The 13820-nt window shown below is 62.5% G+C and overlaps 1 protein-coding gene across 5 annotated transcripts in view; it reads right to left on the bottom strand.

Annotated features, from left to right (window-relative positions):
* Nucleotides 1–702: 702 nt before the first annotated feature.
* Nucleotides 703–13820, bottom strand: part of TBC1D16 (TBC1 domain family member 16) — a 69634-nt gene continuing 56516 nt past the window's right edge. Inside the window, exons 6-13 of one of the 5 annotated variants that reach the window (XM_034640658.1) lie at nucleotides 13377–13544; nucleotides 12780–12928; nucleotides 12120–12254; nucleotides 11222–11408; nucleotides 9233–9412; nucleotides 6557–6703; nucleotides 5780–5978; nucleotides 703–1301 (exon numbers count right to left, since the gene is read on the bottom strand). In XM_034640658.1, the coding sequence (XP_034496549.1) occupies nucleotides 1279–1301; nucleotides 5780–5978; nucleotides 6557–6703; nucleotides 9233–9412; nucleotides 11222–11408; nucleotides 12120–12254; nucleotides 12780–12928; nucleotides 13377–13544 (1188 nt within the window). In that variant the 3' untranslated portion in view covers nucleotides 703–1278. Of the gene's footprint in view, nucleotides 4274–4621; nucleotides 4817–5218; nucleotides 5979–6556; nucleotides 6704–9232; nucleotides 9413–11221; nucleotides 11409–12119; nucleotides 12255–12779; nucleotides 12929–13376; nucleotides 13545–13820 lie in introns of those variants that run through there. The other 4 variants (XM_019802356.2, XM_019802353.2, XM_034640656.1 and 1 more) reach the window with 4 other exon arrangements.

Consider the following 13820-nt stretch of genomic DNA (forward strand, 5'->3'; position numbering starts at 1 on the left):
GGAGACATTCAGGAGAACTTCGCACTTGGCCTCCACCCCTTGCAGGCAAAGAATGAAAAGGTACACACAAAAACAGTGGAAAAGCAGCTGGAAATCCAAAGGCGCTGCTGCTGGGTCCAGAAGCCCATCACCCCACCACCGTGCTCCAGGAGAGCCGAGAACAACCCCCAGCCCCCCCTTGCCCACCCTCCCACAATCCCCCGGGCCTGGCCCTGCAGCAAGGCTCCGAGGGCTCCGTGGGGTGGCGAGGTGAGAGGAGCTGACGCAGCTTCTCAACCCCCCCCCCCCAACAAGGTCAAATTCACCTTGTTTGCCTCCTTAAAAAAGTTCTCAAATGCAAGACTCCAGCTTTTCCTGAAACCGGAGCCCTGGCAGCTGACTCAATAAAACAGAGTGTGGCTTCCAGGCGTGGGGGCCGGGCTCGGGGCCCCCATTTGCTGGGGGTTCACAGGCCTTCCCCAGCCTTTCATTAACTCTCCCACCGACCTCTCCAAGGCACAGGCAGGAGCCCCCCTTGCTCCCAGCCCTGCCTGCCCTGGCCTGCCCCCCTGCACCCCCGGCCATTTGCCCTTCCCCCTCCCCCATCACGGAAACCCAGAGAAGCATCTGCGGGCCTTCCTCGCTCTGCTGTGGGGGGCCCTCTGTGCCCAGTCCCGGAACCTGCCCTGTGTTGGCCTCCCAAACCCACCGGACTTTCCGGAGGCGCCCAGCAGCATCCATTTGTTGTCAATGTGATTTTATTTCCTTTTCAGGGGAATCCATGAGAACCGGAAGCACTGTTGGGGTCGTGGTGACCAGTCCCAGGCAGGGGGGCAGGGCCTGACTGACAGGTGATTGTATTCACAAAACGAAACAAAAGAAAACACAGAGCAAGAGTTGCTTGCCATGGACAACAGTCATCTGTTGATAATGGTGGACATTCCGTTAAAATGCTCCTTCAACCGCAGAGCCCTGGCCTCTCTAGCAGAGGAGCCAGAGAGAAGACGGCCCTGAGGTTGAGCTCTCTCTGAATCTGAAAGGTTCTCTTCCCACCTAGAAATTCAATGCGGTGTAATTAAAGGGCCAGATGCCTGCAGGCTGTGTGCACCCTGCCCTCTCCCTGCAGGCCCAGCGAGGCCCCTCCCCAGGTCCAACATCACTGACCCAGGAGGCCAGAGTCCCGCTCGCGTGGTTTGCACAGCGGAGGGGGTGAGACCTTGCACGCACGGACCGCATTCCCGCTGAAGAGCCTTGTACAGCCATGCACACGAACATCTGGCAGGGTCGCTGAGGTTACGCTCATGGTTGGCTTTTCTTGGTGGCTGGAGTGGGGTGGCACGGGGTGAATGTTACAGAAGAGGCACAGAGGTGTCCCGTCAGCCGGGTACGCGCAGCAAGGTGGGCGTGAGAGGGAGTGGGTTTGCTGACTCCCAAAGTGGGGAGAGCTCTGGAGTCGGGGACACGTGGCCGCTCTCCGGCAAGGCTGCGGAAGGCCAAGGTCGGTGGTGTCTTCCCTGAGTGGGGGGATGGGTGGGCGTCATCCTTCTCATTCTACAGATGGGGAAACTGAGGCTCAACACTGCTCACCCCCCAGGGGGAGCCCTGACCTCAGCCTTCACAACTTGGGAGGACATGAGCTGTTTAGTTTTGGGGCTGTTCCCTTTGGGCCAGGAACATCCAGAGAATGTTCTTTCTCCAAGGGACAGACTTGCTGTGTGGCTTTGGAATCCAGGCCTAATGGGACCCTGGGCTGTCTGGTTCTCTAGAGTCTCTGGGGAGTCCTTCCCTTGGCCTCGGGCCACCTCCTCTGGCCCAGTCCACATCCCTGCACGTGTGTGGGTCTTCCTGGGGGAGCGCCTCTTCCTTCCTCCCATGCAGGGCAGCCACCTGGGGCCTTTGCTGGGCAGACAAACTGGAAGAGGCTTCCTACTCTTTGCTGGGTGAACCCTGGTGTCCCTGACACCTGCCAGCCCCCCTGCGGGGGAGGGGAGGCCAGATGGAGGACCGAGCCTTCTGAGGGGCACTGCCGTGAGCAGATTCCCCTCATCCTGAGGACTGCCACGTTCCAAGTGCTGTCTACCAAACAAGGAACGGCCACAAGAGCTCGGAGGGACCTCACAAAAACCGAAGGGGAAGTCACAGAGCACCACCCCCACCACGACGGCCCCCAGTCTTTGCCCCATTTCTGTACGTCCACCTGTCAAGGATCAGCGTGGCTACTCTGCCAGCCACCGCCACCTAGCCTGGGAGAAGCCTCCGTCTTAGGACCAGAAGCTTCATCCTGTCCAGCTGTCCTCCCCGGATGGGGCTTCAGGCTGGGCTCTTCTGGAAAAACTCAAAGGACACGTGCTTGAGGTCCCGGATTTGAAAACCGCTGTCCTGCCTGACACGCAGCCGATCAGGACAACAAGGCTACTGATGGCCCGCGGACGGAGGCGGCCAGTGGAGCCAGGCCTCCGCTTCTGCACTGCACACCCTCCTCGCCTGCAGAGGTGGGCTGGGGCCCCTCCTCACCCCATCCATTCCTCCCCCCGGATGGGCTCAGGGACACCAGTTCCCCTAACTTGTGGGTTCCAAGTCCTCCTGGCTGGGACTCGAGTGGAGCCTTCCGGAATAGCACACGGTTCTCCTCTGCACCTAACCAGGCCCCACGCCGCCAGCCTGTGCGTCCTCCACCCTCCCGGGGCCCAGCATCCTCCTGCCATCCCTTCTTCCCTGGGAGCGTGAACCCTCCCTGGGCTGGCGAGCCCCTGCCATGCTGCCCTGTCTATGCCAGCAGGAGCGTATCAAAGCCTCCCTCTCTTCCCAGGGGCCCCGACGACATCCTGGACCGTCAGCGCAGACGTTAGCGGTGGGGAAATTAAGTATGCGCGCACACGCACACCGGCCAATAACATGAAGTGTCATTTAAAAAAATGGGTTAAATAAGCAGCATCACCGAGGCTGGCCGTGCTGGGCTGATTATCCCATATTTGCACGTTTGGGAGGTGGGAAGGCTAGAAGTCTAATGACGGAATTATCACCTTAATGCCTTTTGCTGGCTGGGAATAATCCTGGGGCCGCAGGGTTTTTGGCTGGTTTCCTCTAATTGCACCCAGATTAAGGGAGCCCTGCAAGGCGGGCCTTCCCCAGCCCTCCAGAGCAGCCTTTCCTCAAAGAGCCCACACATCCAGGTCTTTGGCTTCCAAGATTCTGGCTGCTCTGAGAGGCATAGATCTCCCGGGGGCCCAGCTCAGTGCAGGGGTGTGAGGCGGGAGCAGGGAGGGTGGGATGGCACTTGGCACGGGGGTCTTGGGGAGCTGTGGGAGCCAGGAAATTCAGCATGAATGCTTTGTACCCAGGACCCTCCAAAGTGAAGGGATCCCTGGACGCCCCCCCACCCCGGGGCAGCCCAAAGGCACGAGGAATCTCAGTAAAATGCACGGCTGCTGCCTCCCAGACCGGGTGAGCTGAGGAGCAGACAACCTCTTTCCCCTTGGCCACCTCCCGCCTTTCCAGGGGAAGTCCTGTGCCCGACAGGAGAGCTCCCCAACAGGGCTCTTTGGACCAAAACTTCTTGGAGGGGGTGGCAGACATACCCATGGCCCAGTGTCTTACCCTCTGAATTCCCAGCCCCCTGCTGTCACCGTGCAGCCCCTCTTTCTAAAGGGAGGGGTCCACTCCCCCAGCCCCAGATGCTGAGTCCAGCCATGGGACGTGCTTCAGCAATGGGATGACAGCAGGTGTGGCCTCCCCCGAGGCTTGGGAAGGCACCTGTGCATTTCTGCTCGGGTGCCTTTGCCTTGACCGAGGTTAGCTTGCAGCGGGATGCAAGAGACAGCCCCCGATCCGATCTCTACGCTCGTGAGCAGCCCCTTCAGGGTGTGACTGTCAGCTGAGCCAGACATGGGAACACACCCAGACAAGACCGGAAGTGCCCAGTCTAAACCGCTGACCCTGGACAGGGTGGACGTGGGTCTGGGGGCTCCTCGTTACACAGCACTGCTGCAGCGGTGGCCAATATCCCTGCTCATGGGCGGTGGTTTCCACAGCAGGATCAGGGCAGCGCCTTTTCCGCAGCACCCTAGGGGCCAGCACAGAAAGGCAATCCCCTTCCTCCAGGGGCAGAGCGGGTGAGAAGTCCACCCCACCCAGCCTGGACTGCTCTGCTGGGCAGAAGCGGCCAGCACCCAGGATCTGGGGGCTGAGGGGGCTCCAGGGGCCTCTCCCCTGAAGACTCTGGGAACTCGGAGATGCTGGTAACTTCCTCTCTTCTGTCGATCAATGTCTTTACAGCGGCGAGCAGCGCGGCTCTCTGTCCAGGGAGAAGAGTGGGGAGCAGGAAGAAGCCTGTGTCGAGGCTGCATCTCCACGGGGACCTCAGCACCTCACGGGTGTGCAGGGGGATTCGGGGAAGGATTCACGCCTCCCTGATCCCACCAGCTCAAGACGTGGCTTTCTGGGGGCGCCTGGGTGGCACAGCGGTTAAGCGTCTGCCTTCGGCCCAGGGCGTGATCCCAGCGTTCTGGGATCGAGCCCCACATCAGGCTCTTTCCTCTATGAGCCTGCTTCTTCCTCTCCCACTCCCCCTGCTTGTGTTCCCTCTCTTGCTGGCTGTCTCTATCTCTGTCGAATAAGTAAATAAAATCTTTAAAANAAAAAAAAGACGTGGCTTTCTGTGCAGGCGGCTGGATGCCTCCCGGCTGGTTGGGAGCTCCCACGCCCTCCTCTGTCTGTCGCGAAATCCCAGAGGGAGCAACCGATAGAAATCTTCTGGAGGTGGGAGTGGTGTCCTACATTACGGTGTCGCTGCTGCGCCCGGCCACCTGAGCAGGCCCAGGGTCACACTGTGCAGGCCCTGCAGGGAAGTGGGGGTCCTTCCAGGCCTCTTGGACGCCTCTGTCTTGGGTGCTCAGCTAATGCTCTCCCACTTCCCTCAGACAGTGGAGACTCGGCCGGCACACACCCAACCCCATCCACGCGGCCCCCGGCTGGCTGCTGTGTTGGCTGAGGGTGACCTTAACGTCAGAGGTCCTCATGTAGGAAACCCCCCCTCCAGCTACAGGAGAGGGGTCCAACAAGCCCCAGCAGCCCAAGGCTCGGGCTCAGCGACAGGCAGGTTCCTTCATACCAGGAATATAAAATGTGTAAGCAACACTGAAGAGCCCCCAGCTTCTCAGACCCTCAGACTGCTCCTACACTCGTCTACCCCGAAATCACCGGGGTTTTCACTTTTTCTTGCAGACATCTTCATATTCACCTTGAATCTAAGCGAAGTGGAAACTGGCCGCTCAGAAAATGGGCCTGATGAGGAGATGTGGCCGCTTGCAGAGATGTCCCAGGCCTGGCGGGACCCCCTTCTGTTTCTGCATTCCCTGTGCTGTGGGGTGAGCAAGCCTTCTCCTTCCTACTGCCTGGCAGCGCCGCCCACCGCTGCGGGAGCTGGAGGAGTCCCTGAGGCACGTCGACACCCACCCAAGGCAGGCAACCCGAGAAGCCCGCCAGCCAGCCTCTCCAGGGGGAAGGGCCGCGCATTCTGGCCCCGCTGTTTTGGGAGGTGACTTTTCTCTGGGCAGCTGGCGGGTCTTACTTCAGTCTCTCTGAGGCTCTGCTTATGTCAATTTGAAAAGCTTCCCTTCCTGTCGCCCCAAGTCCTCTCCCTTACGTTTCTACCATGCCCCGTCCCCTCCATGCCCATCCCCACCCCCTCCCACGGGACCAGGACCTCTCCTGAGGTCCCCTCCACCTTCGTCCAGCGCAGGGAGCCCCACCTATCTGCGGAAACTGAAGCCTTCCCGAGGCATCTTTGGGCCCTTCTTGCCTTCTCTGGGGGGCTTGGGCGAAGGCGTCTCCACCGTGCCCCCGTAGGGACAGCTCTCCGAGCTCGGGTGGTGGCCCGTGCATTCCACGGCGGGCATGTATCCGCTGTCCCACATGCCGGTCCCACACAGCTTGCACAGATCGTGCAGGCTGCAGGGGATGCGGGGCAGAAGCCGGAACTGGTGCAGCAAGCTGCGGGCCTGCGAAGAGAGCACGGGGTGGGGTGCAGTGGGGGCGCTGGAGAGAGCACAGGTGCCGGGGGGGGGGGGGGGTGNNGTGTGTGTGTGTGTGTGTGTGTGTGCGGTGCTGGGCCCGCTTCCTACCCACGCGACCCCTGGTCCCTGCGTCGCTCCTTACAGCCCCTGAAGACCACTACGAGCATTCACATGGGGCATCGCCGGCAGGAGTCGGGAAATGGGGAGTGGTCCGCCTTCCTTCCACTGGCCTTGGCTGAGATGTGGCCGCCCTCCCCCAAAGCTGCCTTCTCAATTTGCCTGGCTCTGGGCTGCGAGTGAGGTGCCCCAAGGTGGGGGGCCTGTCTATCCAGCGGGATAATTTGTTCATTCCACGCAGCGGAGGAGGCTCAGGAGTCCGGGCCTGATGGTGGACTAGCTGTGCTCTCCGCAGGGAGCGCCCCCAGGAGCACGCGGGGGCGGGTCTGCGTTCAAGCCCCACCCCCGCGCTGGGGGCTGGGCGTGTGGGCGGGGCCCTGTTGCCAACGGGCGGGGCTCAGCAAGCCTGGTGGGTGGGGCCACGTGGGGGAGGGGCAGACCCTCACCTTCCTGAGAACCAGCTCCCCGTTCATGTGCAAGGCCAGGTTTCCAAAGTGCAGGAGCATCTGGTCGGTGGCCAGCTGCTGCTCAATGACGTCATCTCCGTAGATGGCCACGATGGCCACGCAAATGAAAAGGTGGAAGTAATCCGTCTGAGGGGCAGGAGAGCGGGGTTCAGATGAGGCCCCAGGTGGAGGCCGAGTGCAGAGCTGTGGGGTGAGGCTGTCTGGGCTCCTGTGGCGCTGGGCAAGCCGCACGCCTCTTCGGCCCTGTCTCCCACCGGTACACGGGCGGAGGTGGGTACCTACACCCAAAGGCCGCTGAGACACGCAAAGGGGACGGAGCTCGCGCTACCCACGGGCTGCAGCTGGGGAGCCCTCTGGGTGCGCTCCGTCACAGGGGGCAAAGAACAAGCTTCCTCGAAGGCTGGCCCACGCTCATTGTGAAGTCTATTCATAAAGGTGCTGAGAAGAGCTCGTAAAGGCATGCGCAGAAGGCTGGGTCGGAACACACTACAGTGGGCTGTGGACCCTGCCGGGGAGGAAGAATGTTCTGGCAGCCACCCTCTGCTCAGTGTCTTCCTCCCTCCAGGCTGAGCAGCCCAGCTCTTGCCCCAGAGATGACCCCTAGGTCTGTTGCTGAGAAATGGAGAAGATCCTAGAGGAGCAAGACAGCTTCCTGACGGCCCCCACGGAGCGGTACGATGATCCTGCTGTCTTTCCCTGTCTCCGCAAGGCCTCCCCTGAGGACCCTGCTGCCCTTCTTGGAGACCACCTCACACCACTGCCCAGCAAGCCCAGGCCGCACGCAGCAGGAAGCCGGTGCTCGGTGGGCTGGCGCTTGGCTGGGCCGCATCCTGTGTGCTCTCCTGCCCGGATGCTAGGAGGGTGCCCTGCCTCCAACTCTCACTGGCTCCCCAGGGCAGAGGAAGAGTAAGGAGCACCAGGAAGCCCGTGTTTAGTCTCCCAGGGTCGACCGGCCAGCCGGACGGAATAGCTAGGCCGGCCGGGCGGAGCCCACAATTCCGGCCGAGGTTAGAGTCAGCAAACACCCCGCACCCTGCCCGCTCCAGACAGACCGTCCCCCAGCCTGTGGGGCCCCGGGCTGCCTGGCCCCTTCCGGGATGGATTTGTTCTTGCTTTGGTGGGAGATAGCAGGATTCCGGGAAGGGGGGTGTGCAGCTCCTCTCAGAGAGGAACGTGGGGAGGAAGGGGTGAGGCATGTCCCACACAGGGCTGGGCAGCCGGACAAGACAAATTCCATTCACGGGACAGGCCTGGGGCAGGCCAGCCCGCACAGACACACTAGTCGTAAACAGAATAGACCTTTCTTTCTCAGGGGTCACTTCAAAAGAGACCCCCCCCCATGGCACTCACTCCTGAGGAAGTAGCCTACTCCCACTCCCATCATCAGACCACCTCCCCCCCCACCCCTGTGCCACTAAAGTCATCAAGGGGCGGGGCCAACGTGGCCAAATTCAGTGCAGGATCTGAAAGACATAAACTTGATTAGTGAACTTCACGCAAAACAGCCGGTGCCAGAGATGTCCAGATGGGCCTCTCCATAGTGTCCCCTAGATTTCGTTACACTTGGGATGTAGACAGAGCACACGGTGAAAATCACCATGCCAAGGGGCTCCGGTGGCTGGCGGACGCTCAGAGTTCGCTTCTAACGGTAGCCTAAACGTGATGTCACGAGGGCGGCAAATCTGCTGCTGGAGAAACATACGACGAAACCCGTGCAAAGCAGATGTGACGCAAAAAAATACAGCGTTTTGGGCCATCCAGGCAGTGCTTCCTTCAAAGAACGCAGAGCTCGTCCCGAATGCACAGGCCAAGCCCACTAGTCCAGGCAGAGCAGCACAGCCAGACCTGGGCCAGGGGTGCGGGCGGGCAGGTACGGACACGGCCTGGGGCACCGGTGCGTCTTCCTGGGACTCGCTGCCCTCAGAGACGTCCTCCAGCAACGGCGGCAAGGGTGCGTCTACGGCGAGGCCTGTCTGACGGAAGCCGCCGGCTCACGGCGAGAGCAGAGCCCGCTCTTGCAGAAAGGATCCTGGCCATCTTCCGGCGGTGTCAATGCTATTTTTTTTTTTAAAGGCCGATGAATCCAAAGAGACTTGCCCATCCTTTAACACAGCCAGCTTGTTGCTAATTTGGGTGTTAAGGCCATGTGACAGGGCCGCACGCTCTCGCGGGCTTTGCAGTGGAAATCTGGGGAGGGACGTTGGGTCCTGGGCTCTCCAGAGGGGCTGACGGGGATGCAGGGTCTCAGGCTCTTTCCCTGAGCAGTCCCGAGCGAGCGAACGAGCGAGCAAGTGGGCGGGGAGGGAGGGCCAGCGGCCTGGGCTGCAGGGGCGATGTCTTTCACACTGATTGGATGTGGCAGCAGGGAGCTTGGCCCAGGACGTGGTAATGAACGCCGTCAGCGGGCAATTCGCATCTGGTTCAGTTTCTCAGGAGGGAGAGCTGCAGGTCTGAAGCCAGCCCCGAGGGACAAGGGAGGAAGGACGAGGGACGAGGGACGAGGGAGACGAGGAGGCCACGGCCTGGGGCGCTGCTGATGCGTGGGTTATGGGGGCTGGGGTCGCAGAGGAGGGGACCCCAGGGCCAGTGCACGGTGACGCAGGCCCGCCCCGCCCTCCTCGCAGAACACGGGGGACTGCGCCTCCCCTGGCTCACCTGGTAGTGGGCCCAGCAGGCCTCCCAGATCCGCAGCGCCTCGGCCTCGGGGAACTCGCGCTTGAAGCACAGCAGGAGCCAGCGATGGCAGAAGAGCATCTGCAGGCCATCCTCGCCCAGCGACACCAGGTGCTGGTAGAAGCGCAGGTGCGTCAGCCGCAGCAGCTCCCGCAGGTACAGCTGGGGGTGAGGCCAGGACCGCTGAGCACCCAGGCTCTGCCCAGGATGCCCGCTCCCACCGCGGCCTTGCCTGGGGCGCGTCTGCCCAGGAAGCACGCATGCCGCCTCCGTGGACTGTGCGCCCGCACCCGCTCCCGTTGTCCTGCTGCTGAAATCGGATGCACACCTGTGTGGGCTAGGGTATCCAGATTCCAGACGGTTCTGGAGGCTGCCCTGCTGTGGACGGGGAGGCTCCCGGGCCTTAGCCACCACACAGCGCTGTTCCTGCGGCTCCCTCGTCCCAGGAGGGCGAGCAGATTACCCCCAGCCCAACCACCTTCCCAGCGCCAAGATCCAGCATCTCCCAGAGCTGACTCAGAGCAGGGAGGGGGCATTTCTGAACCTCAGGGAGCTCATTTCTGGCACGTAAGGTCACCACTTGGTGACGTGGCTGGGGGACGAGATCGAGGCTCCTTGTGGCAGCGCTCAGCTCGGGCTGCTGCCTTCAGAGCCCTGAGAATGCCCATCTCCTGCAGCTAGTGCGTCACGGGGCCACGTCCCGCGTCAGCTGTCGGGGGCCAATCGCGTCAGACCCCATAATTCCCTCCCCATGTGCCAGGGGAGCCTGACATCACAGGGCCGATGCAGAGAGAGGGCAGCCAGGGGTGGGTTGTCTGTGGGGGGACCTGGGGCGGGGCTCCGTGAATCACAGCCCACCCGCCCCAAGCAGCCCATCAATCCCACTGGACCCAGACGCTGGGGCGGCACCAGCCCGTGGAGGGGCTGATTCTGAGGATGCTTTCCGACCGGCCAGTTTCTGCACCGTGTGGCCCACCACAGGGTCAAGACCACGCATGCGGCTTAGTCCTCCCTTAGCCCATGCTGACGTGCCCTGGCCTTCTAAGCCACACCTCCCAGATTCTGGCTCCCTGGTCCTCAGATCCCTTCCTGCTGCGCTCGGCCCCCATCCACAGTCAGGCTCTGGCTCTGCTCTGCTCCTTCCACATCGCTCCTGACATGGCCCGTCCCCAAAGCCCCGGCCGCACAGTATTGCTGCCTGAACCTATGCTTGGCCAAGTCTGCCTGATCTACCGGCCTGACTTCCTATCCCTGTTGGCTTCCCGGCCGGGGTTCTCTCTGGGACTAGACAGCCAAGACCACAGCCCAGTGCTCTCCACCGGGCGCTCGGCAGGTGTCTGGAACACACAGGTGCTGCCTAGACTGCCGAGTGAGGGCTCCGGGCCCCCCCCTTACCAGCTCTGCCTGTCCCCCACCCTCCAGCCCAACATTCAGAGCTGCTGGTCTGTGTCGGTGAGGGGAGGCCATGAGGAAGGGGCGTGCTGGCTGGGCACTGCAGGGGAGGCTGGTGGCCTGGGGTGGGGCGTGGCAGCTCCCCAGGAGGCCCCAGGAGCCCCTCCCATTCCTGTATCCTGTGTTGGACCCCTGCAGGGAGCAGCCCAGTTGTACCTGAGGACCCACCTTAGAAAGCACAGGGCCAGGTGTGGTGGGCCTCCCCTTGCTCACTGCTCCACCAGGGAGCCTGGGCTGCAAAGCCACATGCGGGGAGGCGGGAGGCCCCTCCAGGGGGCCTGCAGGGGGCATGGGGTGGGGCCGGCAGCAGGCAGCAGGCATCCTGGGACGCAGGGATCGCAGGGGCTCCTCCCAGGGAGTGGGGCTAAGCCTCCAGTCCCCATTGGCAATGCCCACCCCCCGCTTTTTCCGCCTGTTGACCACAGCAGCCACGCCCCAGGCGGCCCAGGACCTCTGGCAGCACGGGCGGGGGCGGCGCGCTCTCCCGCGGCGCACCCAGCCCTCATCCCGCGGCCTCACCAGCTGCTTCTCCATGTCCTCGTCCCGAGGAGAGCTGACGAACAGCGTGTTCTGCATCAAACCCACGAAGCACCAGAAGGTGTCGGACTCGTCCCGGACCTCGGCCAGGATGGGCGCCACGAGGTCCGACATGCCCTGGAAGTAGCCGACGGCGGGGTTGTGCACGGCGTAGTTCAGCAGGATTCTCCTGGTGACCCGGCCGGAGAGCAGGGAGTCAGCGAGCGCCGGCCTCGACGCGCCCACCCTCGCTGTGGGTGGCGGCGTGTCACCCTGGCTGGAGACCCCAGGCTGCCGGGATGCCCCCCTTCGCCTCGGTCTCAGGGCAAGGAAGGCAGCTCTGGGGCCTGTCTTCAGGGTCTGGGGAAATGCAGTGGCCTACAGTAGCCCCTCGCCAGGCCAGACCTCCAGAGCAGGGGAAAGACGAATGTGGGTCTGATTTTCTTAATGGCGGCTGCCCGCCCGTGACAAAGGGTGGGCTGGCAGGGACATTTTTACGGGCCGCTAATTTCGTGCAACCCTTCACCAGGCAGCAGAATGTCAGGGGTGCCAGCCTCGGGCTCTGTGTGGTTTTATGGGCCGAGGACCACCTGTTGGGAGGCTCAGTGGGAACCTCATCCAGGGCCCCCAGGGGGTGGGAGGCTTTGCTGGTACCCCGGGGAGGGACCGGCCACAAGACATTGACCGGTGCTGCCTAAACGAGCTCTGAGCCTCTGCTTCTGCCGTGTAGACTGTACGAACCTGGAAGACACACCCCACCCTGCTGCTGTTCCTTTCCTTCCCAGATGCTGGCGGAGGCCCGGGCGGTCAGGTGACCCAGCGTGGCAGGTGAGGAGGTGGGATGGGGGAGCAGGGCTCTCCTCCCCTGGGGAGGACCCCGCTGGCTGGGGAAGGCGGGTACCTCATGCTCTCCACGTTCGGATTGTCTTCGCCTCGGAAGAACTGGTTGCTCCGATCCGTCCGAACCACGTCCTTGTCCACGGTGAACTGCACGTCGCGCCAGAACGCTCTGTGCTCCTCAGGGGTCATGGAGAGCCTGGCGCAGAGCAGAGCGCCGCACCGCCAGGCTCAGCAAGCAGCACACACGCTCCAGGCAGGGCCCACCCCTCCCCACTCCTGCTCCTGATGGGGGCTGGGCTGCTGCCACCGGCAAACCCTCCAGCTCCCCACTGACGGGGGCGAGGGGGTTATCCAGTGTCGGAGAGTGGAGCTGGCCACGGCCTGGGCTAGCCAGGCCCGGAGAGACCTCAGCCCTTGGCTCCGGGGGGCCTCTTGGGGCACCCCCCGCTGCCAGCCCAGCCATCACGGCGGGAGGTCGGTGCCTGCTGCAGTCTGTTGAGAACGAGCTCTCAAACCCTGACACGGAGCTAAGGAGCTCCGCCGCCCCAGGCCGAGCGCTGGGGATAATGACGGCACTTATCCAAGCCTATCACTCGGAGCCTGGGACCCATTTTCCAAAGAAAGTCTGGGTCACGGAACATATGATCAATGCGGGATTGCGCTGCAAATTGCCTCTTTGGCCGACCTCCCCGGCGGCAGGGCCGGGCCTTGCGGCCCTTACCTCTTCTGCTGGATCTCGGCGTATTCCCGGCGCTTCTGCGCCCGCAGTGCCTCCCTCTCCTGCGACGTGGACTCGAGGCTGTAATATCGCAGCAGGAAGGGCCAGACCTCCCCTCGGATTGACACATCAATGCCTCCGAAGAAAATGGCCTGCAGGAAGCGGCAAAAGTTGGGGAGGGGCCAACACAGGGCGGCTCAAAGCACCCCCAATCCCCCCCCCAATCCCCAGAGATTTGTGTTTTGGGGGCTTTGCTGCGGCTCGGTGACAACTGATGCCTTGATTCAGGTCGCTGTGATTTGCACATGTTTGGAGGGAAAGTGGCGGCCCTCCATTCCCATACAGGACACAGCCAGGCTCATTTCAATGTCAATGCCCACCCTGGTGTGTCGTTCTCACGTCATGGCCTAATCCCGGTTTTGGAAGCGCTGCATTTCGCCGGGAGCTCTTCTATGCAGGCGATGCCGGGTCCCCCAAACCCGCTCCGGAGGTTTCCTTTTCAACACACAGTCTTTGATTGCTTTATCTGCCCGTCCACACAGCGCCTCCCGCACAAGGGCGCGGCCCCCCAGGAGGTGGCCCTGGGTGCCCCCTGCTTACCTTGCGCAGTTTGTACCCCTCCTCCACCTGGCCCAGCTCGTTCAGGTGGCGTAGCCAGGCCGCCACGTCCAGCCTCTTGTACATGCTCTCCTCGGGGTGCGTCTCGGAGGAGGGCAGTTTGGGGCGTCGGATGGAGAACTGCATGCAGGTTTTCTCGTCGGCAACCTGCTGGCCCGGAGAAACTCTGGGAGATAAGAACCTCACGGGCGGGCCGCCAAAGCCAGCCAGCTCTCCCCAGGACGAAAAAGCCCCTCTCCTCCCCACCCCCGAAAGGAGGGGGACCCAATCTCCCCGCATACGAACCCCTAGACCCCTAGACGGCAAATGTAACTAGACGCAATTAAAATGAAAATACCTTCATCTTAACATCAGTTTCCCCGGGTCGCTGGGCTCCCCCGGCCCACTCCCACCGACCCAAGGACCAACCGACGCTCCCCCCCCCCC

The sequence above is a fragment of the Ailuropoda melanoleuca genome, chromosome 13 (genome assembly GCF_002007445.2).
Source record: "Ailuropoda melanoleuca isolate Jingjing chromosome 13, ASM200744v2, whole genome shotgun sequence".
Classification (NCBI taxonomy): domain Eukaryota; kingdom Metazoa; phylum Chordata; class Mammalia; order Carnivora; family Ursidae; genus Ailuropoda; species Ailuropoda melanoleuca.